Here is a 25,394-nt window from a genome sequence, read left to right on the forward strand (position 1 = left end):
TGAGCTATCTCATAGGCTACATCTGAACAGGGAGTCTGGGTGTTCTTCTTGCATGGTCCTTGGTTGATTCAATAGTCTCTGCAGGCCCTCTGGGCCCAGAATTTTTTAATCTGTTCTTCTCCTTGTAGAGATCCTGACCACTTATACTTTGCCCACTTGTTTCCATGCAGAAAGCTCTGTGTTCCCATAGAAAAATAAACACTCACCCAGTCATCATTTTTGAATGATATTATTTCTCACATGTAAGATATCAAACAAAACAAGCTTTCCTATTGATATAATATTCTCTAATTATACTCTATTTCTTTTCTCTGCACAGAATACCTCTCGGGGTGTCTTATTATTTATCTCTATTTTCTTCTATTGTTCTTGTCTTAAGGAGTACTGTGTTAAGGATTACTATTAAGTTAAGGATTCCACCTGAGTGCCAGAGACTTTTCAGATCTACATGTCCAAAACTCATTAGCTCCTGTATCACAGTTTTACATCTCAAGAAACAATATTTCTTTCTTGTTGCTCAAGCCATACAGATGAGAGTTGATTGCCAGATTACATTGCTAGCTTCTGTATTTCCCTAGTTAATGTATTCCTCTGTCTAATCCTTCTTTGCTGTTCAAATTAAATCATATTCATATCAAGCAAAATGGTGCTTTTAAACATGTTTATTATACCATGTTCCATCAATGCTTGAACTCCTTGTGTATCCTTTCATTAAGTTCAGAATTCTTAAAGATGCCTGTGGACATTCACCTGGCTGACCTGTTGAATTCCTCTTCTCTAATCTCGGCAACCCTCTTTTGCTGATTCAGTTGATGTTGCCTAGACCTCTTGTCTTTCCTCCAAGATGCAACAGGCACCTGTGCTTGAATTTGTAAAAAAGAAAAGAAAAGAAAAGAGAAGAAAAGAAAAGAAAAAAAATAACAACTTTCTTCTTGGAAAAGTTATATTCTGTAATTATCTTTGTGAATATTTCTCCTTGCTGAAATGCATTCACAGTGAAGTCCATTCTGACCATTTTTTTTTTCCTACCACAGAATGATCTTTGCCTCTTTTTTTTTTTTGGCAGTTTTGTTGTTTTATTTTTATATTTTACCTCCTTTTAATTTTTTTATATTTTACAATCTATTCACTGTATATCCCAGCTGTAGACCTGACCCTTGTCCTCTCCCAACTCTGCCCTCCCTCCCTCATCTCCTCCCATGACCCTTCCCTAGTCCACTGATGAAGGAGGACCTCCTTTCCTTTCATCTGACCCTAGCCTATCAGGTCTTATCAGGACTATCTTTCATAGTCTTCCTCTGTGGCCTGGTAAGTCTCCCCCAACCCCTCAGGGAGAGGTTGATCTTTGCCTCTTATGCTTTTGTTTGTCTGCCACACAAAGTAACAGAATCTCATATACACTGTGTGCCTTTCTCTGTTTCATTTTTAACTGCTCCATAGATTTTGTGACTACAGACATGTATGTTTTGGTGATTACTGCAGTGGCTTTGGATTTAATATTGCCAGATATATGACAAGCAACCTAAAAACAACACTTCTCAGGACTCTTGAACCCTGTTGGCACAGTTGTGAAATGGAGATTGATGTCAAACTTCAATAGCAAGCTTGTTCCACTGGTTATTTTATCCATAACTCACCAGTTTATTTTGTGTGGCAACAGCTAATAACTCTTAATTTCGATGTTATAGTAGAACTTGTTATCATCTTTGAGATAACAGAGGGACTTTTAAAGTTGACGCATATGGGAATTTAAGAAAAGTCAAGATAAATAAATTTATTTCATAATAAATTAACAATGACATAACATTGGATATAGGATCCAAAACTAACATGGAGCCAGAAAAAAAATTTTATGATAGCAAACTGAAGTTTCATTTAATAGATTCATTTTATATTTAGATTGGAGTAAAATAAATGATTCTTCAATTGTCACAATTTGATATAGATGCTTTTAATAATTTAGTAATATTTTTATTTTACACATACAACTATCTCAGTATATATTTGTATTTATCTATTTATGTATCTACCTTTATATATGTTTAGTACATGTACATGTGTGTGTCACTGTGTGGAAAACTGAGTCCTCTGCAAGAGCAGTATATGCTCTTAACCAGTGAACATCTCTTCTGCCCTGAGTTACATGTTAAATAATTGAGTTACATTTTGTTGTGAAGATACAGAACACAGTACTACACTTCCAGCTAAGAATGTCATGAAGACCCAACTTTCAGGACTTAGACAGGGAAGATACAAACAATCTTAATGGATGCACAGAAACATTAAGGTAACAGATACAATTTTTTGATCACTCAAAGTTATAGGTAGTTACAAAGTTAACTAGTTAGAAATATAACAGGCAGATATCATAGTCACACTTGGTTGTATAGCAGAATAGATAAAGTTTCACATTGCTGATGCCATTGTTAATTTTATGTATTAACTAGGTTTTGCAGTAGACTGTACAGATATGTTTTGAGATTTTTTTTTTTTTCTGAAGGAGTCTGTGAGGCTGCTTCTAGTTAAAAGCACAACTTGGAGTGGGAAGTCTGATATAAAACTCATCCTCCCTAGTGTGGATTGACCAAACTCCATGTGTTAGAAGCCTGTTAGATCAAGTGCACCAAGTGATAATTGTGACTTCCTGAGTGCTTTGAGCTTATCCTCAGCTCTTCCTGCATTCAAACAGAATTGAAGCCTTGTCACTTCCTGTATCTGTAATCTGTGAGATTTTGCACTAGAGCTACACTGGCATTTTTTTCTGTGTCTCCATCTGTCCAAGTAAGGAACTTGGGCCTTGTGATCCACCATAATCACATGAGCAAATTCCTTACAGTAAATCTGTCTCTGTCATCTTCTGTCTTACCTTACTCTGTCTCTCTGTATCCTTGATGCATAAGCACGACATTTAAACATAACGTTTGGTTTTTTTTGAGCATTCCAAATAATATAACTAAGGTCTCATTTATTTGAATTCCTAATTTGTTTGAAGTTAAGATAATTAAGCTTCACAAAGATTTTTATATGACGTAGATCTTGCCGTATATCCTTTAGAGAATCATTTCTTTGCCATTTTAGAGTCACTAGTCCTTTCCACCTGCATCAATGTCTTGTTTTGATATAGTTAGGAAGAACAAAATTCAAGTCACAGGGAGATCTTCATTCTTTCACATACCATTTTAATCCTCTGTGACTTCCTACATGCAGTTTCCTTTCACTGTATTAGCCATTCTTATCTACATTCTCTAGGTTATCTTTCCTTAGGCATCTCTTCCCAAAGAAAACCTTTCATGATCATAATATTTCCTTGTGTTTTATACACTTCTCTGCTTTAAGATTTGTTATCCACTGGGGTGTTGAGGGAGGGGGCTTCGATTGGGATATTTAATGAATGAATTGTGAAGAAAAAAATAAAAATTAAGAAAAGTAAAAATAAATTGTTTTACAGTTCAAATACAAATAAACTTATGGTAGTCCTACAGTAGAAAATACAATGGACTTTAAGAGCATAGCAATTATATAGTTTAAAACAGTTTTCCAACTCTTAAACATAGGATCTCATGAGTATCTGTTTAAAAGTGATTCTAGCATGAATAAACCTTGTCTACCTGTGTAATAAATGAAATAATTGTGAATCACTCACTTATAGAATAATGGTTTTCTTCAGTTTGCACTTTTTAAACATCTATTTTTTGTCTCATGTACATGCATGTTTTGTGTAATACTATTAATGTGTTGTTAAGAAGCATTTGTTTCATTTCTGTATTATTTAGGTGGTTTAAAAGTTTCAATAGGTTTTCAAGTCTTGTTATTTAATTCAAGCCGCAGAGTTACTTTGTTTTTAGAATTTGTTTTTATGAATTATTTTTTTCTGTACTTATTATAGGAAAATTCCCATAATGGTACAAGTTTCAAAGACTTGTTCACACAGTGTGATACTCTGAGGGGGTGGTAGAAATTTTAAGAAGTGGAACTTGATTGAAGGCTTTAGGAAAATAAATTGTGTAACTCCTATCTCTTTTTCATGCTCCAGCCATGACGTGAGAAGCTTTGGCCTATCAAATGCCCTTTACCGTGAAATGCTGCCTCAACACAGGCTTAAGAGCAGATTGCAGCTGCTAACACTATGATTACAAAATAAATCAGACTTTTTTTTTTTCAAGTTTGTTATCTTGGGAATAATTTATATGGTAACAAAAATCAGACTGAAATAATCATTAATTTATTAACTAATTGTTACTGTATGTATTACTATGGGTATATTGCTGTGCTTGCTTGCCATGTGAGTCTAACAAATTATTATGAACTTAGTGGAACATCAAAGATTGTAGGAGCCAGAAGTCAGGAAATACCAGTCAAATTGCCTTCAGGACTGCTGCCCTTGTGAATTCACAGAAACTGTGGCTGTCTGCACAAAACCAGCAGAAGATCAAGCCAGCCAACCTCCTACCGTGGAATGAGGCGAGGATCTCATGAACACACAAATTACTCACAATATTATAGCTAAAAGCTTCACAAAATTGTGATATTATTCTGCCAGTCAAAATTCTGAAAAGAATTGGGCAAGATTAAAAATCCAAGAACCGTCACAGCTGCATTCTTTGATGAAGGCTCCGTGGAGAAACCCATTTAATCAGCTCTCCATCTTTCGGAAGCAGAATGGCTCGCAGCCCATTCTTTGGTCAACTAAGCATATCTCTCTACGTGGTTTGGTTATCTCCTCAGCATTGTCTGACTATAAGCCTCTAGTGTTCTTGTAAGTGTTCTTATCGGGACTGGAGAGATGGCTCAGTGGTTAAGAGCACCGACTGCTCTTCCAGAGGATCCAAATCCTAGCACCCACACGGCGGCTCACAAAATGTCTGTAACTCTGAGATCTGACCTTCTTGCATAGACACACACGCAGGCAAAACATCAATGCATATAAGATAAAGGTAAATAAATTTTAAAAAATAAGTGTTCTAATCAAGAACATTTCCATGAGTGTTAGCTCACTGTGAACTCCATCGCCATACCATCTAAAGATTTTCAGTTTAATCAAATTATAATCTCGCATAAAAGAACTTGCAGTTTAGCCCCATGTACAAATCACTGTTTTCTGTCTAAAAGAACATACACAAAGGTACAAGAAATTAGCTTCCCGCTTCCTTTATGCTGCCGTCATACCATACAGACTGAGGAAAACCTATAACTCTGGGTCGTTGTAAACCACAGTCACAGCAGTATCAGTCAGCACCACAAACACCCAGGAGGCCATGGGAATGCTGAGGCATGTATCATCTCAGGATCAAGTTTGGTAAATATCATCCAGGTTACTTGGGGAAAGCTGGTGTGTGTGAGGCATTACCACTTAACCTGGATAAATTGTGGACACTGGTTAGTGAGCAGACACAGTTCAAAGTTGCAAAAAATAAGACTGGAGCTGCTCTCATCACTGATACTGTGCCATCAAGGTGCTACAAAGTTCTGGAGAAGTGCAAGCTCCCCAAGCAGCCTGTCATAATGAAGACTAAATTCTTCAGAAGCTCTGTAGAAAGGATTAAGGATGTTGGGGGTGCCTGTGTCCTGGTGGCTTGAAGCCACCCAGGTACGTTAATTTAATGCTAACATTAAAATTAAAAAACAAACGAACACCTCATTGTGTGTGGGAGAGTTCTGTCTGATACAAAGTATATATTTTTTCTCTATTTGCCAAGAAAAACTTAGTAGTAGAAAACATCTTTGAAAGATATGCTCCAGTTTGAGAAGAATTTTCCAATTATATATGACTAAAAGTAAATTTGGTATCTTGGATCCTGTTTTATTTCCTCATATGAAAAACGTAGATAGAAAGGGGATGAGTAATTGACCTGAGAGGATTTGACATGCACACACATGTGGAAATCAGAGGAAAGCTTTAGAGAGTTCTCTCCTTCCGTTAAGAGAACTGGATTTCAAACTCAGGTAATGGAGGTGTATGTGGTAATAATCTTTATCAGACCCTTTTTTTAAAATACAGAATTAAAATAGATGGGTTCTCCCTGTCTCTTTATCGATGAGTCATTTATTTTAACTTTGGTAGATGAAGACAGTAGAAACATTATGACACTCATTTATCTTCCAATTGAATTTTCAAAAGGTGGTGAAAGGGAAGAACACAGAATAAAAGACAAACATATAACATAGCTTGAAGTCTCGTTTGTTAATGTTTTTTTGTGTATAGAAGAATACAAACATAGTAAATAAATAGTTTATAATAGATTAAATCTGAGCTTTTCAAATAAATGAAAGTATCTTAGTTTTTGTTTAAATAATCTGGAAGGCGTAAATAAAAGAGTGTGGAATAATCATAAACTGACTATTCAGAGTTAATGTTTATCAGTTTATTAAAGATGACATTTTGTTATTCATTTTGCACATTTTGTTCAGAGAACTGAACCAGTTTATATGTTGCTGAAAACAAGGCTACTAAATTGTTCGAAAAGTAGTTTTAGGTCTCAGCTTTCTACACTGCTAATTTCACACTGATTCACTCCACTTTAACTTCCTTGTTTCCTATGTAATGTATGCAATTTTCTGATTTTATATGGTTGCTCTCTTCCATTATCTTCATTTTATATGCTAAATTAATACTAATTTGGTTGAACCTCTTGAGAGAGGAAAAAAATCTTGTCTTTACCAATATGATTATGTACAAATGGACAAGATGTAATTCAGTTTTTATTGCTTCATTCTTTTCAAATCAAGAAGCAAATAAAGAAGAGAAAACGTGCATAACCATGAATTCATTTCATTCTGCTTTCTATTTGTTCTTACTAGGAAACATTAAAGGTTAGTTGAACTATGGAAACTTTTCTCCCAATGTGAATATTGACAAGAAGTAAGACGCAGCCATATGCAGTCATTCAGTTGGTGACTGTAATATGTGAATGTGCAGTGTTGGTGGGGAAGTAGATGTCACTGGGTATTTTCTCTACATACATATGTAAGGGTTTCAAAACAATCCAGTCATCACTAGGTGTGAACAAAGACCTGCCCTAAAGTCACTGCTCCTTCTCAACACACCCCCATTAATTTCTCACATCTCCACTTCATTTCACTCAGCTCTACATTTCCATTGTGTCCACTGTTGACATGGATGGAAACCACAAGCTCCTGTCACTGTTCCATTGCTGGGATTACAGGCATCAAATACTATGACAAACACTTCTTATTCCTTTTGTGTTTAATTCTGCTTGTTTTAAATCTCTGCTGTACATAAATTGGTTTACAGTCTCATTGTTCCTTAAAATTCTAGTTTTCATTTTAGATCAATTATTTAGATCTGTAGTCTTTTCTTCCTTTGATTGATAGGAAATTCATGATTTTTTTTTCACCAAGGGGATATCAAGAATAAATAACCAATACTTTTTAGTCAGTCACTTAATGTTTCATCTTCAGCTATCTTCTGTTCAGTTTTGACTCGTTATATTAAGAGTTCTATATTTGGGATGAGTTTTGTAAATATGTACATTTCTTCATGTTTATCCTTAAGTGCTATGAGGCATTTGGTAACCGTATTGGAGTCACTTTAGTCTACCTTTGTCTAGCTTCCAACTTATAAAGAGTAAAATATGTCTGCAGCACTGTGTACATTATATTGAAAATCTTTAGTGAGTTTTGAGCCGTTTTGTTTCAATTACATTTTGTTTTGAATTACAGTGATGTGAACTAAGATCTAGTTGGTATGCCATGAAACACGTTAGGTGTGAATCTTCTAACCACTGCTACTGCTTCCAGATATGCAATTCCCTACACATCAACAGAGGCAGATCATTCCCAGAAGTGAGAGCATCTCTGTAAAGCAAGATTTCACCAGTGGCATTGTTTTTTTCCATGTATCAACACTCTAGTCCTCATTCTGTATCTGAAGAAATCTTGACATCCAGAATTGCTCCCTCTAGTAATGCTATTTAAATCATCATGGGATAATGCTTCTTAATCAACTTCAACTTAGTTGAAAAAATTAAAAGCCTTGTCTATTAAATTCCTGCTCTCCTTTGGGGTTATCTAGATAGCTGGCTGTTTATTTGTGCTGTTTAAACAACTTTATTACTGGCATATCTTTTTAGGGCATTTTAACCTACAGAGTTAATGAGAAAGCTTGTGTTATCTGATGTTAGCGAGTTATAATTCAGATACACATTACCATAACTACTTTAATAACTAGCTATTATGATTTAGAGTAGTAAGATCAGTAAAGCCTTATCTTAAATTAGATGGCTCCATATAGGTTCTACATTTCAGGAGCATAGAGTTTGAGAATCATTTCAACAGACTAGACTTTTGAAGCAATAAGTAGTGTGATGATTTATCAAACAGACTAGACTTTTGAAGCAATAAGTAACATGTTAATTTATCAAACAAAGCTATGTCATTATATAAGCTAAGAGCAGCCATGAGAAACACACACACACACACACACACACACACGTTTAGTATAAAACATTTAAATTTATAAACCTAGGTAAATAAAATGGACATTTTGAAACAAGAAAACCAAACAGGAAAGAAGTAGGTCTGTGAACATTGTCACTAAAATACATGAAACACGGAAGACAAAGTCACAGGTTCGCAAAGACTGCTCCTCCCAGAGAGCCTGGGCAAGATACTGAGGTAGAACTGAATAGTAGCAAAAACATTAAAGATGGATATGTCAGCGTTAGTAAAGATAAGCAGATACAAAATTCCTAACCTTTAAAAGTCAGCCTTTTCCCGTCATCAATATCTGATCTAATCAGAGAATTGATTATAAAGAGATCACAACAATCTACTATTTCAAACAGAACTTTGTTTACTGCTCTAGAGGCTGTAGCATCTGGGAGAAGAGAGTCGATAAATGAGGAGGACTAAAGTCTCACGTGATAGCTAACTTTATTCAGAGCATCAGACAATTTATACTGTGAGGGTTAAGAGGAGTCAAATGAGTAAACTTACATTCACAAGAGCAAGTCTCACATGAAAAAAATATTTTTTTTCCATAGAGGCATATAAATAAATCACAATAGCCAGTTGTAATGAATAATCTCAAGTAAATTCACTCCTAGCTGCTACAACTGGGAGGAGCACAAAGACACATTCCAAAAACAATCCTGTGTTGTTATTATTATTTTTTTAAATCTGGCATTACAAGACTCTTGGTTTTTTTCTTTCTTTTGAAATTTTCTCACAAGCCCTCAGAATACTCTTTAAACAACCGGCTCTGTTCTTGGACTGTGTTTTGAATTCCTCAGCTTATGCATGTGTTTATTTATTTTATAAACACTGAATACATGGATAAAGATCTGTGATGGGTGTTAAATAGCAAAGGACAAAAGAGAGACCCAGACATGGAGCACAGAGACTGTCTTCTGATTTAGACTGAAGGGATTTAGATGGCGCTTTTGGCTTAGTTAGTGTAGTACTTGCCACTGAAGTCCAATGACTGGAGCTTCATCACCAAAATTCACACTAGAATGTAGTGCATAGCAGTGTTGGGGAGACAGAACCAGGGGGGTGAGGGTGCTGGAGTCTGCCTTTGTGCCAGTCTAGGGTAGTCAAATAAGTGAGACCCAGCATCAGTGAGACATCTGTTTCAGAAAATAAGACAGACAGCAACTGAAAAAAAGACCAGCAGTTTCAGGTTTGTGCATGTCTGTGTACACCCATCCCCCACTCCCCCCCATTCACAGACACTTAGTATAAGATACACAGTATAACAAATACGATTTAACAAAGGAGATACGATTGTATTAGTAATAAATTTTGCCTAAACCGTTAAAACAAAGTCATTGGAAATTGTAAACTTGGGAGTGGAAAGAAACCCACTCTCCCACTCCTATTCACCTTCCCCAGTTTCGTGACAGACATAGTGTTCGTGGCAATGGAGACACAGAGAGATAAAGCGTGCTCTTTATTAACTGATATTATCTTACTGATATTACTTCTTTTTGAAATGAAAGAAATACCGCACAAGACTTTATGGAAAACATGATATTTGAGCTGCATATTTAAATAGGTAAAATCTTGACATATGGGCAAAAACGAAAGCACTTTCTGGGAAGAGACAACACCATGAGTCCCGCAGCACCTGCGGCTTCCTCAGTATACGTATTTTTATTCTCCTGAAGATCTAGTTTCAGAATGACAGAAGGCCTGGCTTGCATTGCGTTACACATATTATAGCACCATGATTTTGAAATTAAAGAGAGAGAGAGAGAGAGAGAGAGAGAGAGAGAGAGAGAGAGAGAGAGAGAGAAATATTCTTAGGAAACATTTTATTTTTATTGTTGTCCCAGGGTGAATTGGGGTTATTTGAGACAGGGCCTGGCTACACAGCACCAGGCTAGGGTAGAACTCAAGATTTTTGTTTTCTATTCTCCCGAGTGCTGGGATTTGCACATGTGTTCTCTAGTGCTTTTTAAAGATATCTCCACAACAGTTTTAAAAATTATTCTTAATGCCATTGAAATTGCATCATGCTTTATGCATAGAAAGATAGTTTAAATGATTGTCCTATGTCCAGAACATTACATAGCAAATAGAGGTCATATGAATTTAATTACAGAAGAGTGTGCAAGCAATTTGAGCTACTATATTCATTTCAATACTAGTTGTTCATGAGCAGATTCAGCAATCTTATTTAGTTGCTTTTATGTAATTGTTGTTCTTCATATAATTCACATAGATTGGGTTGAGAAGAGATGAATGCAGTCATAAGTTCCTCAGGTAAACTTACCATTTGATGAACAACATAAGCAAAAATGTTATTACAAAAACTGAAGGGCAAGATCATGCCAAGAACTTTCTACAACTCTCAATTAAATAATGTGGAAATTTAGTTATAAGTGAAAGAGAGAAAAATATCAACAACACAACTCTCTTTGAAAATGTTATTCTTTCTCCACTGCCTTCTTGCCTTGAATATTCTGAGATTTAATAACAGGGAAAAACGTCTTTCCTCACTTCCTTCCTTCAATGTTGGATTGGAGCATCACAGGATTTTAACTGTTACAGTGGTGCCCACTGTGTTGATTCACAAAACTCATCAATTTCCACACTGGGCACAAAACACTGTGAACTTCAGCTTAGATTTCCTGTTTGTATACCCACTTTCTCTGTGACCTTCTAACAATTAGCCTACTTCGGTTTGGTTTTGAAATTAAAGAACAATTTGTATATTGTATTTTTTATATAAAAATCAAATAAAAAGTGGCCTTTGGGGTGTAGGCACCAGTTTTTTAAATGCTACTTAATAAGGAGATTCCTTTAAGCTTATACCTCCCTTCCAACCCCCCAAATCCAGGTAAAGGAAAAAGGAAGGTTGTTAGGGAAAGGGGAGATAGCTCTCTTTACATCTTCCTGCTGGGTAGGGTTGTAGGATTCTTTTTGGGGCAATATCAATGTCTGTCATCAGGAAATCCAGGGAACTAGAAAACCAGCAAAAAGCGAGCACAGCAGCAGGAAGAACCAGCAGCAATAGGTCCTCCTCACAGTCCTCCAAGTCACCGCCCGCCCTTCTTTCTCTGGGCTATCCTGTTTCTATCCCTCAAAGTCCTAAGAATTCAAGTAATTCCAGTTGGCAAAGACCGTGCTCCACAAGAGATAATTAATAGGTGTGGGCAAACTAAAATACCCTACTTGGGATTATAACAAAAAACATGTTTACATATTATAAACCAAAATGCCCACAACATTCCCCCCTTTCAGTTTAAAATAATGCTTTTTTTCTAACATTAATAAACTATATGCAATAAGAATTATGAGAATTATCAGGTAAGAATTACATTTACAATGTCCAGTCCATTACCTATCCAATCCTAGTGAGTCCTAAGTTTCATACCTAACTCACTTTCTTATCATATTTTGTATGTATCAAACAAAAAACATCTATCTAGACCTTAAAACATCTTTTTAGACACAAACCATTGTCTTAAGCTTAATTGCAGTAAAACTATGATTATCTAGTCTTCAACCTAATCAGAGAGTTTAGGAGGAAATAATATTATCTAAGTATATAGGAAGCATAGAGCAAACCGCTTCCAGAACTACAGAAATGACAGGGACTGCTTCGCTAGTCACCAGAGGTTTCTATGTGTCATCCGGTCTTCCAATCTTCAGCCTACTGGCCCAGAATATCTGACAGGCTTTTCTGTGAAACAGGAATTTTGAAGTACTGACCACTTAGTCTCTGCAAAGTCAGACAGTCAACTTTCCAGTGTTCAGTTTGCTCAGAGAGCCTGCTATCAGCAGTTGAAGGGCAGGCTCTTTCCTTCAGTGGCCATCTTGTCACATTTTTTCTTTGATGCCCATCATCTTCATTGAAGTAGATTGGAGGTGCTGCCAGGAGCAGATGTGTCTCTGTCAGAAAAGCCCTTTATTATTAAAATATCGTTAGATGCCATATTCTGAAGATCTCTGAAGTGTTTGAAGATCACCTATTTATTTACCGTTTTATAGTGTATAATCATATCTATCATCTACCTATCTTTCATCTACAGAACAATGCTGATTGTTCCTAGCTATGTACTATCTACTTAACCTTGAAAACATTTACAAGAGACCAATAAAGTTTAAAATTATTTTTTTGTTGTCTGGGAAAAAAAAAACCATCATTGGGGTATCCTTAAAAGTTTAGGATATTGGCAAAGCACTGGAAAACTAGCTGTACTTTTTTTTGTCTCTTTATTTTCTGTCTATTCTCTGTGTTTTTGGTTCAGTCTCTGTGTTTTCTGTCTAGTCTTTTTGTTTTCTATGTAGTCCTTGTGGGATGATAATTTGGGCTAGCCCTTTTGAATTTTACCTGGATGTAGATTCTTGGGAAAACTGTAACTGAGGCAGTTACCCACAATGACATAATCTCAGCAGTAGAAAAGGAACTACAATTTCACCCGGGTCTGTCTGTTTCTGTCAACTGATGTAGTCTTATTCTACCTTTTATAATTAATTCATAAACATTTCAATATACATATTTATTTTATACGCTAAGAAAATCCACTCTATAATACTATTTTTCCTTTGCATAATGAGCCGAGAAGGAGAATGAGTTGAAGGCAAAATGACCAAAATGCAATCAAGTTTAGGATCAATTTGGTCCACATATGCGTCTTGCAGTCTTTGTTCTACAAGAATTAACTATTCTGCTTCAGCTTTTAGACATCTTGGACTGTTTAAATCTGAATCTCCTGGTAATGTTTGAAACAAATTACTTAAATTGTAAGTACTTAATCCAATTGCAGGCCTCAGCCAGTTAACATCTCCCATTAAGTTTTGAAAATCGTTAAGAGTTTGCAATTGGTCCCTATGGATCTGTACCTTTGTGGTGGAATTTTTTGTTGACTTATTTTATAACCTAAAAAGCTAAGTGTATCTCCCCTTTGTATTCTTTTTTTCTGGAATAAGACCTGTAATAAGCAATCTGTAATCCCCAGCACCGCAGAATTCTTTGTGTTTCCTTAAACATTTTTTCTTAAGTATTTGCTTCAGAATCACCCAACAAAATATCACCCATGTAGTGATCAATGATATATTGAAGAAATTGCTTATGAATTATTTCTAGTGCTTGTTGCAAAAAAAATTGTTGACAAAAAGTTGGACTGTTTAAAATTTCCTTTGGGACCTAAGAAACCTAAACAAACAGGAGGACCCTTGGGAGGATGCTAAATTTTCATTCAGAAGGACAAATAGGTTAGATACCAGAAGTGATAGAAGAGAGGGAAAAGGACAGGAGTCTACCAGAGATGTCCTCCGAAAAGCACCACCCAACAGTGCGTCTAAGCAGACGCAGATACTCACAGCCAAACTTTGGGCAGAGTGCAGGGAGTCTTGCGGATGAAGTGGAGAATTGACAGACCTGGAGGGGATAGATACTACACAAGGAGACCAACAAAGCAAAACTCTAGGCCAAGGGTGGTCTGCAGAGATTGATGCACCAACCAAGGACCATGCATGTAGAGGACTTAGAACCCCTGCTCAGATGTAGCCCACAGGCGGTTCAGTCTCCGTGTGGGTTCCCAGTAACAGGAGCAGGGGCTGTCTCTGAAAAGATCTTGGTTGTTCTTTGATCACTTCCCCTGGTGGTTCAGCCTTGCCAGAACACAGAGGAAGAGGATCCAGGCAGTTCTGATAAGACTTGATAAGCTAGGGTTAGATGACAGGGGAGAAGGTCTTCCCCTTTCAGTGGTCTAGGGAAAGCAGAATAGGGGAAAGAGGGAGAAAAGGTGAGATTGGGAGGAGATGAGGGAGGGAATATAAAATCAATAAATTATAAAAAATAATCTAGCTTGAGAAAAAATAAAATAAATACCTTCTAATGTTATCTCCTTATTGGAAGACTATTGTTCAGAGTAGGTACTGAGAAAGCAAACCTTTCCTTATCCGGCTCATTCAAGAGTATTGTGAAAAAAACAATCTTTTAAATCAATTTATGATTATAGGACAAGATCTAGGCAACAAAGAAGGAAAAGGAATTCCAGGTTGTAAAGGATCCATTAGTTGAGTGACTCCATTTACTGCCCTCAAATCCATGATCATCCTATGATTTCCTTTTTCACAGCAAACACAGGCTGGCAGACTCTTCTGTATGTTGAGCCTCCGTCTGCTCGTGTACCAGTTGCTCAAGTGCCTGCAATTTTTCTTTTGTTATGGGCCACTGATCTTGCCACATAGGTCTATTTTATAGCCATTTTAATGGTAGGGCTTTTGGTATTTCAGCAGTGGCCCCCTTTATAAATTAGGAATCTCAATCCCTGTGATGGCCGGTGCTTGGACAGTTAGCACAGCTATTGATTGTTCTTGATTACACATATCAAAACCTTCCCCAGAAGCATCTACCATTTCACCCTTAATTTCATCATTAGCTGTTTCTGGGATAGCAGGAATATTAATTTGAATACCTCATTGTTGTAATCTCCTTCCCATAAATTTGTGGATATGTCATCCAGGCAGTGTTTCAACTTCCCTGTTTTCCTCTCTGGTCCCACACATTTAATCCTCCATACACTTTGTCTTATTTTAGATAACTTACCAATTCCTATACACTATGTATAAGCATTCTAAAAATGGCCATTTTGGATTCCAAGACTTATGGGAAAGGATACTGACATAAGCTCCTGTATTTACCAAACTTTGTATTTCAACCATTTGCATTTGTACTATTAACTGGGGTTTTTGATCATTAACCACTCTTGCCCAGAACACACATTTTTCAGTACTTCCAAATGCCCTTGTTCTTCCTACTGGAGCAATTTTACCCTTGATATAGGGGAACAGTAAGAGCTGAGTAATTCTATTCCCTGCATTAATCTGCATCTCCTTTTTTACATATGTCGTGATTTTAATTTCTTGCAGTCCTCATCTGCAGTACCTGGATGCACAATAAATCCTTGAGAAGTTAATCCACTTCTTCCTGAGATCACCCCTGCTGTCCCAGAAGGCAAAGAGCCATAAACACCTGTGGTTAATTGGTATCATTCAGCTCTGGGGGATAGGATAAGAGGTTTATCTGTAACCAGATCCAAAGTTTCCACCACCATCAGTAGTGTGCATCAAATTCGCGATGAGATTCTTAGTTCTGATTTTCCTGACTGCCCACTGCCTCTTGGCTGTCCTAGGGAAGACTGCTCAAGTTGTTTGTTGGGTCCTCGAGCTGACAGGCCCCTCTGTTCATTTACCACATGGCAAGAGGTTACCTTGTGTGTTCCTCTTGGAAAGGCAATTCCTAGTCCAATGCTTTTCCTTTCCACTGTGGCTACAAAACCCTGGGAACCATTGTATTCCACTGAATCTGTTTGTTCCTGCCTATGAGTAAATGTATCATATTTTCAGTCAAAAAACCTATTTTGAGCTCTAGAGCATTTAACCTCAACAGTTTTTTTTTTTTTTGTTTTTTTGTTTTTAATGGCTAAATTCATTGCAATTAAAGCACCTGGCATTTTGATTTCTGAGACTCCTAGCTATGGCTTGTGCTATGATATTGGCATGATGCTCCTGAAAGTCAATATCTGTCATCTCTCTTATCCATCTGTTTATTGGGGCACTCGTGCTTTTAATGGTCCAAGCACCTTCTTATATTCAGTATTTGCGTTTTCATATGCCAAAATAGGTTTCAATGCTTGTCTGGCCTTGGGGTCTGATATGGCTCTATTTATTCAGCTGAACCCAATCTGTAGGAATTCAGTGAAGGCTTCTGAAGGGCCATGACTACCTTAATAAATAAGGTGAATGTTTTCCTAGAATCCCCAACCATATCCCATGCTCTTAACTCTTCAACATGACATTGTTCAATTACAACATCCTCAGATCAAATCTGTTGTATAAATCATCATAGTGCCCTTCACCAAGCAATTGATCTTTAACAGCATCTATTTCCCTTGCTATATTCTGTTGTTCATTTCTCCACATGCTAAGCAATTATAACTACTGACTAGCTTCTAACACAGCTGACACCAATTCCTTCCAATCTTGGGGAATAAGTCTATTTTGGGTAGCCCAGTTAACTTAACATTTACTTAAGGAAACATGAATGCATTCCATAGTTTACAATTGACCCTGTAAAATGCTTTAGATCTAGCCTTTCTGTTGAATGCCATGTCCTCTCATCATAAGCCTCACCACCATCGTTAGCAGGCATATGTTGCACAAAGACCAGGAAAGCTGACGGTGCTTGTGTGGCCTCATACAAGTCCTCTGGCAGTGCACTTGGCTTGACAGTAACCCATTTTTCCTGTACAGCCTCCGGCTTTCCAACCTTTTGCCTGATGCAGGTGCTCTGGACACCTGGCAGCAAAATGCATGGCGCATGGTTGGGTAGGAATTTGCCTTCCAGCCTAGTTTGCTTCCTTCTTTCATCCTGCAGGGAATTTCTGCTCTCAGACACCAGGCCTGAACCCTTTTGTTCTCCTTCCACTGGCATTTTTTGCTTTCCAATCCCTTCAGCCTCTACTTGCAAATGCTCTAGGTACATAGCCAATTCTGCAATCTTTTCTAAAAGAAAAGAATCGGGTGACCCTTCTGAGTTTTCAGCTATCCTCCAAACCTTTCTTAGAGCAGAACACAGGAAGAAGACAAAGAAGGAATAGAATATCCACTCTGGGAGTAAAGCAGAAGAGAACCCAGCAGTAGGAACTGCTATAAATATTTTTGTTATAAATTTTGAAACAACACATTCATACCTTCATGACTTGCAAACTCCTACCTGGTATCAGAAACTGAATTTCCCATTATGCCTCCCGCACCATCTGTATGCATTAGTGTCTCAAATGTTACTTTATTTGGGGGTTCCTTAAAGCTTATACCTCCCTTTTAAATTCCCAAACCCAGATAAGGGGAAAAAGAAGGTTGTAAGGAAATGAGAACATAGTCCTCTTTACTTCTTCCTGCTGGGTAGGGTCATAGTATTTTGGGGTGGGCGGGCAATACCAATATCCCTCATCAGGAAATCCAGAAGTCCAGTTAACTAGAAAACCAGCAAACAGCAAACACAGCAGCATGAAGAACCACCAGCAAGAAGTTCTCCTCACACTCCTCCAAACAGCCACCCTTCTTCCTCTGCTCAGTCCTTCAAAGTCCCCAGAATTCAACTAATTTCAGCTGACAAAGACCACGCTCCACAGGAGAAAATTAACATGTGTGGACAAACTTAATTCCCCCACTTGGAATTATAACAAAAACATGTTTGTGTATCATAAACTAAACACCCACAACAATCTGGCGCTTACTCAGACAACTAGGAATAGCTCTACCTCAAGATCCAGCCATAGCACTCCTAGGCATATATCCAAAAGAGGCTCAGGTACACAATAAGGACATTTGTTCAACCATGTTTGTAGCAGCTTTATTTGTAATAGCCAGAAGCTGGAAACAGCCCAGATGCCCCTCAACTGAAGAATGAATGCAGAAATTGTGATACATCTACACAATAGAGTATTGCTCTGCAATGAAAAATAAGGAAATCATGAAATTTGCAGGTAAATGGTGGGACCTGGAAAGGATCATTCTGAGTGAGTTGTCCCAGAAGCAGTAAAATTTACATTTTAAAATTATGTTATAAATGCTTTGGGTTCAATGTACTGTACTACAAGCAAAAACCAAACAAATTAATAAATAATTATCACCACTGTAGTGTATTATATTAAAAAAAATTCGCAAGCTTTTTGTACCTGATAAGTGTCATATACTGAGTTGACAGTGGCCCATCTTTTGTTGTGCTAAAATGCTCAGGGATCACATTTCAACCATGTATTTTCAAATTAAAAAAGGGAAATGTCTAAAAATTCCTTGCTATTACTAGAGAACTTTAGACCAACAAGAAATTATTATTCATATAAGCAAATTCACAGATTATCTCAGTGACCCAATGTAACCTTAGTTCAACTACCAAAGTTCAACTACCAAGAAAACGGTTTGCTTTTGTATCTCTTTTCTTAGCTACACTACCTGCAATTAAGTTTTGATTGCTTTTAGGCAGAATTTTTAATTAACACTTCAACATGTCAGGTGTCATGCCTCATCATGTAGTCTGTAGTTTTATTCAGGCTTTGAGTATATTTTCTTATTGCAAAAACTGAAGTTTTTCTAATAAATTCAAGTTTTTAGAAAATTCTTGAACACGTTCTTACTTGGGAAGAGTCAGTCACAAATTGTGCTTTGGTGTGGAGCCTTCTCACATACCTGCTACATATTTTTAGTGAGAAGAAATCTTTTTCGAGAAGAAATAAGTTTTCGCTTTGCTTTTCAAAAGGAATGTTTCAATAAATAACACATTTTGCTTGAAGTATGAAAGGCTGGCCTTCAGAATCACTAGACGGATAAATGATCTTGTCAAGTTGATGGGTAACTGGAAAGAAGTCTGAATCCATGGGTCATGTATGAGGAGAAAGGAGACAGAACTGCAGTGTAGAGATCAGCCAGTTGGAGGCTCTGAGTTCTAAACATGAGATTAAAAACAGCATGCTACTACCTAAAGGTTTCATCCATAGGCTTCCTAGGCAGGTGCTCTCATTGAGAATACCATGGAAGGGAATTTAAAAATTATTGATGAATCATCAAATATTATTGTAGAGTGAGACAGTCATTCTAGAAAAAAAAAATAAGCTTTAAGAATATCAGTCTCCCATGCATGGAGAGGACCTCTCACTCCATGTGAGAGGAACTCCTGCTCAGAAGTGGCTGATTGGCAGCTCAATCTCCATGTGGACCTGAGTGAGGGGAGCAGAGGCTGCCTCTATCATGAACTCAGTTGATGCTCTCTGATCGCTCACTCCTGATGATGCAACCTTGCAAGGATCCAGAGGAAGAGGATCCAGGCAGTCCTGATGAGATTTAACAAGTTATGGACAGATGGTAATAGTGGAGAACTCTCCCTTTCAGTGGATTACAGGAAGGGGATGAGGGTAAGAGGGTAGAAGGGTAGAACTGGAGAGAGTTGATGGAGGGGGCTTCAATCAGGGTATATAATGAATAAATTGTGAAGAAAAAATTAAAATAAAAAAGAATATCAGTCTAGGGAAATGCCTAAGTTGTTTATGCTTTATGCATTTATTATATAAGAGCGAGGACCAGAGTTCCAATCTTCATGTGGTGGGCCTCTGAATACTAATAATCTCAGCACATTCTGGAGGTAGAGACAGCTGGGTGGGTGGGCAAGCTGGCTACCTAGATTAATGAAATCAGCAAGCTCTGATTTCAATGAGTGAGAAACCCAGCTTAAGTAAAAAACTGTGAAGCACGATCAAGGAAGACACCTTGCATTACCTTCTGGTCTCTACATAGGCACAAGCATACAAGTGTTTCCACACACTTCATGTGTAGTTCCCCATACTCATATGAAAATGCATGTACACATGCACACAAAACATTATCTAGGCACATAGTATGAGACTAGGGATTGTCGTATCATGTTTATGCAAAATGCCATAAAAATATACACACACTTTCAAGAGAAAAGCCAGGAACACAAATGATGGATCCAGAGTGCTTCTCTTTGTCAGTGAGCAGTGATCACACAAGAATCAGTTGCAAAGATACAGGAAATAACTTATAAAAAGAATAATGAAGGAAATCCATGTCATGTTAACCTTTTCAACTTTCCCGAAAGAAGAGTAAGAAATAATATTTACTTTTCCAAAGTAAAAGTTCAATTAAGTTATAGAAGACTTAGACAAAATGAGAGTGGGAAGTTTTTTGCTCTTTCAAAATACAGATGGGCTCCCTTAAACTCTACATGTTTATTATATCAGGGTTTCTGGTGTGTACCTTCATGGTCTTGCCAAATACCACCAATCCATATTCTGTTGTAATTTAGGCTGACCTTGTTGAATAGACATTGTTAAACATTTAGCACTGTAACTGTTGAAAGTCCCTTAGTTCCCATCACAGTAACATGGATTCCATGCATTTTCTTTTCTTTTTTTAAATTTAGAGTAAGGTTTCTGATTGCCTATGCTGTCTTGGATAGAGCAAAACAGTTTGGTAGCAGTGATTATTGCTGAGTCACAGTTACAGTTGGTGTTTGTGATATGAGCTGGCTTTATGGTGCTACACTGAAGACTTCTTTTTTTTTAAACTGGTAAGATAGTAGGTATCCTCAATTCAAGCACTATTCCCTTAGCAAGACATTTTGCAAAATTTTTCTAGAATGAGTGCTGCTTTTTAAAAGGCTATCAGTCTCAAAAATATGTAGATATGCCCATGTCACCTCTTTGAACTCTTCCCTCAATGGGGCTTTAGAGTGAAAGCTCCTTTTCAAGACTATCCTGACTATTTACAACCTCCTATATTACTGGTTTTGCACTGCAAAGAACATTCTGTGGTTCTGAGTTGTGCAGATTGTGTTGTACTATAATGTTCAAATAATGATCTGTTTGTTTATTTATTTGTGTGTGTGTGTGTGTGTGAAAGAATAAAGAAGCCCACTCTCCTACCAAGGTTACTACTGAACTCAGTGCCTTCGGTTTAAAAGCACAGAGGTGCCATCTAGCAGCCACTCTCAGGAATTTCCTACCCAGATATGCTCCTTTGTCCATGAAACTGAAAATTAGGTGAGTTTGTACAGGTTTCAGTTTTAACATTTTACTAATTTGTTGGTGATGCTGGATATTGCCTGTAATTTAGAAATTCCATTACAATGGACCTGATTGGCATCTCTTAAGAGTCAGTGGCATATGTTCTCGATTTTATGTTTTTCTAAAAAGATTTGGGAATTTGTTAATTAGACTTTAATTAGGAAAACATAATTCAAATACATTTACTGGGAAAAAAAATCAATATTTCTATATGAAAATACAAATTAATGAGGGCGAATTGCCTTCCTGTGGTAAGGAAATACTAATCTTTTCAATTCTTTTGTGTATTAAATGAGAAGAAAAAAAAGTAAGTACATGCAAAAAGTCGAATAAACTTCAATCACAGTGAGGGAAGCCCATAAAGCAAGCATTGCACAGTCTTTCATAAGATGGAATTGGTACTAGTGAGAGTAAATTATCATCTATGTAAGAAAATAAATGAAGAAACACATAGAGATTCAAAACGGTGATATATGACATGGGTGGAAGCTTATACTTTAACATATTTTCAAATTTCAAGAATCTCCTCTGCCATTTTGTCTGTATCCATATATAATTTTATTCATATCTATAGTAAACACAAGATATAAAATAGTTGAGAACCAAATAAAATAAATTTGTTTTTGAAATTTGTGTTGGCATAGTATTCTCACATGCAAACAGCATCTGGTTAGAATTTTTAATTCTTTCAGTGACATTTCTTAAGAGATGTTTGTGTACACCCAAATCATAGTCATGTAAGGTACTATATTGCTGAAATTTTAATTTTAATATCATCTAATATAATATTTTTACAATTCTGATCTTTAAAAACCCAAACTTTTAACTAGAAGAGAACTAAATTAAAGTTGAGAAATGTTTAGTTTGTAGCCCGATTGACAATTATCTGGAGAGTCCAGTGCTGCTATTTGAAGTGTTTTGTTTGATACAATGTGGTAACCAAAAGCAGTTTGATGAAAAATAAAATTAGGCTCTATTTACTTTCATAAAGGAGCCATTTTGTCTATAAATCCAAACATTTAATCATCAAATACTTGATATAAAGTTTGTAATATTATCTGCTATTTCATGCAATACAACAAAACATCATGATATGGTCTTTTAATGCTGTCTTGAAACACCTGAAAACTGAGAGTGGTTTGAAAAGTGAGTAGATTTCTTTTGTCCCCTGGATTTCTCAGATCTGTGCTACCAAGCATTCAGAAGTCAGACTGACCTAATTGGAAAGTTTTAAATCACTGAATAATCAGATTTGTCATAAAAAATAACAAATATCAAATTAACCGGAGCAGGGATACTTATTTGGATAAGTCATATCTATATTTGATAAAATATTAATAAGTAACTACCAGCAATTATAGTATTTATACATTAAAGATCCCAGACACATCCAATATACTTGACATATACAGCTGTCAATAAGAACCCACACTTTCAAATTCTCAAGAGGAGCCATAGCACTTTAAGTCTAGGAACTTATTTTGTACAAATTTATTAACTGGGTTTTTAAAAGTATACTTTTACAGGATTTTGTAAATTAGATAGATGAGAAAATGCAGTCAAAAGTTTTTGCCAGTCTCACTTGAGAGTCAGAATGGACTATGTCACCATGAGTGCAAGGAAATAAATTGGCCACTGTTTATCTTGTGTAAAATGCTTTACAGTTATACCTTTGTATCTACAATATGCCATTACACTTATTAAGGTGGCTTTCACACATTGTTTGAAGCTTTCACAATGTCAGTGCCAGGACAACTATAGGTTTAGAATAAAATTATTTTATTTCCCCCAGATCTCTCTAAACATGAAAAGTCTGCCATACCATTGTAATTTTACACCTTATATGGGGTTAGGCTTTAAAATATCACAAGTGATAGATTGCAGTTAGTTAAATCTTAGTTATAGTCAATTGTTTAATTACACAGACAGTGTCAACCCACAAAATAACTTTAAAGAATTCAAAGCACAGCACTGAATAGCTTTTATAATACGGCATCATTTTCCCAATCGTGTCACGTTGCTGTCCACCAGCTATGTATGTAAAAAAAAAAAAAAATGCTTTCCACCCTTTACTCTAGCAGTTGCCTAATCCTTTACTCTAGAGCACTACGCTTTTCTTAGAAGGCTTGCCTCTCAGAAATGACCACCCTTAATAGGCTTTCCTCACACATCACTGAAAACGTATTTCCATCGCTCCCTGCTTTGTACCAGATGAGCTGAGCATTTACTTTCATTGCTGGATAATTTAGAGAGTTCCACAGCTATATCGTAACTCATCCTTTCTATTGCTCTCCTTAGTTTAACAGGCTTCCCACTTCCTGTCTCCTAACACCAGAACTTCCTCGGGGGTTCCCTAATTTTCTTCAGTAAAAGGAGAGAAACACAGAGTCCCTCTCACAACGTCTCTTGGCCATGCAGATAGTGTAGCTTTGCTGTTCTGTCGTGGGTTACAAGCAGCCTCCCCAATGTTTTGGACACAAACCGCAGCAGTCTGCGATGGGAGTATTATTGACCAGCATCAGCCGGAAAACGCTTCCCTGCTTTCAACAAAGACACCGCTCACCCTCTAACACAGGCTTATAAACTGCATTGTTTTCTGCTGATAACTCCCTTGCACGGCCCGACCGTCCTACTTCAGAGGAGAACATTAAGCAGCTGGACAGCGAATAAGCTAAATTCCCCAGAGAACCGCATTGCCTGCTACCCGAGTACATAATCTTCGCTCCGGTCCCTCCCCCCTCACACCACGACTCTACCTTCAGAAGCTAGCCCTCTGGTAGTTCACCTTGTTATCTTCCAAGCCGCGTGGATGCAGAGGAGCTGAAAGAACAGTCCCCTATGCCGTTTGGACCCTCCCCCCCGCGATCTTGATCGGGTCATTACATCTTTCACATTTACTCCAAACGAGTCAAAACAAAATATTGCCCTACCTTGGAAGGATCTAATCCAGCAAGTAAAGACAGAAGAAGGAGGTTGAGAAGCCTGGACCTCGCCTGCATTCTGATGTGGGTTTTTCTTTTTTTTTTCCCTCTCTTTACTCTGTTTTATGTAGCCACTCCACTCACTGCGGAGACCTTTCCCACGTCAGTTGCACTTTCTGCCTGCCAGTCAGAGCAGAGTGGAGGCAAAGGCGGCGGCGGCGGCGGCAGCAGCAGCAGCGGCAGCAGAGGCAGCCGCCCTGGGGGGCGATCATTCCGCAGGCATCTCAGATTGGGGAGTCCGGGAGCGCAGAAGGCTGGGACCCGCAGCAGCGGGTGCTGGCCGAGGTGCTGAAGCGCCTCCACCTGGCGCGCCGGGGTCTGCCCTCTCCCTTTCTGCTAGAGAGCCAGCCCACCTCAAAAGTTTTGACCCAAGAAGATAAAAGGAGTAACTGCCGAGAGGTGTGGAGACCTGAACAACGGATATGACATCACTACAGCTCCTGGGGTTTTGTACGTGGGGGGCGGGGGGGGGGGAGTATTTTTCGGGAATTTGTTAACCAAAGGACTTACGCTCCATTTCAGCCTTTGCTGGCAACTTGAGCTGCAGAGAGATCAGCTGTACATAGTATTATGAAACAGGCACTGCACTGGAACCTTTTGTCATTGACGGAGGACTTGACTTCAGATTTTGTGCTTTAGACAAAGTTTGCAAGTGGACTGCCAATGTAGTTTCTTTCTCTCTCTCTCTCCCTTCAAGGCACATGTTAAAAAATAATACAGATTCATTTAGTTATTGTGAGATGTTTATGGCTACTTATGAATACTTAACTGGAAGAACGTTTTGGATTAGGCAGTGTGCACTTTTTTGGGGGAATACTGGAAGTCTGAAAATACATCACAGGAATAAATGAAGTGGCTTTGAGTTTTCCTTTCATATAGTATAGTCCATTAATCCCCTCAGCTGAAATATTTCTCCCTATCCACACATAAATACTCAGAAATATAGTCTCTGGTCATTCTTTTACCTGAGGAAAAACAAATCTATGAGAGGTACATAGCAGGATGACAGAGCAATTTATTTCTAAGCTTTGAACTAACCAAATGAGTTTTGTTTTTCAGAGCTGAGTCCTTGGTGGGTAGCAGTGATTAGCTAGGAAAAAACAAGACACCCCCACTCACTGTGAGACATATGACTATATCCAAACAACTTTATTCATCTGAAAGTAAAGCAATGTAGATGTTCTCAGTGACATGAACAAATGGGGAGGATTTGACAGCCGTTAGAACAACTGTCCTCATTCAATCACATCTTCCATAATGTAGCTTCTATTGCTTTTTAAAAAAGAAACAATATTTCCTAAGAATTTAGGTCTGCAAACCAAAGCTATGGACCTTGCTTATGTGTAGTTTCACA

The 25,394-nt window shown here is 37.5% G+C and overlaps 1 protein-coding gene across 2 annotated transcripts in view; it reads right to left on the bottom strand.

Moving 5' to 3' along the window:
- The window catches only part of Olfm3 (olfactomedin 3), a 228,194-nt gene extending 203,723 nt beyond the window's left edge, over nt 1-24,471 (bottom strand). The window contains exon 1 of one of the 2 annotated variants that reach the window (XM_060392847.1): nt 23,990-24,471. In XM_060392847.1, the coding sequence (XP_060248830.1) occupies nt 23,990-24,058 (69 nt within the window). In that variant the 5' untranslated portion in view covers nt 24,059-24,471. Of the gene's footprint in view, nt 1-23,815; nt 23,835-23,989 lie in introns of those variants that run through there. The other variant, XM_060392848.1, reaches the window with a different exon arrangement.
- Nucleotides 24,472-25,394: the final 923 nt, after the last annotated feature.

The sequence above is a fragment of the Meriones unguiculatus genome, chromosome 10 (assembly GCF_030254825.1).
Source record: "Meriones unguiculatus strain TT.TT164.6M chromosome 10, Bangor_MerUng_6.1, whole genome shotgun sequence".
Classification (NCBI taxonomy): Eukaryota; Metazoa; Chordata; class Mammalia; order Rodentia; family Muridae; genus Meriones; species Meriones unguiculatus.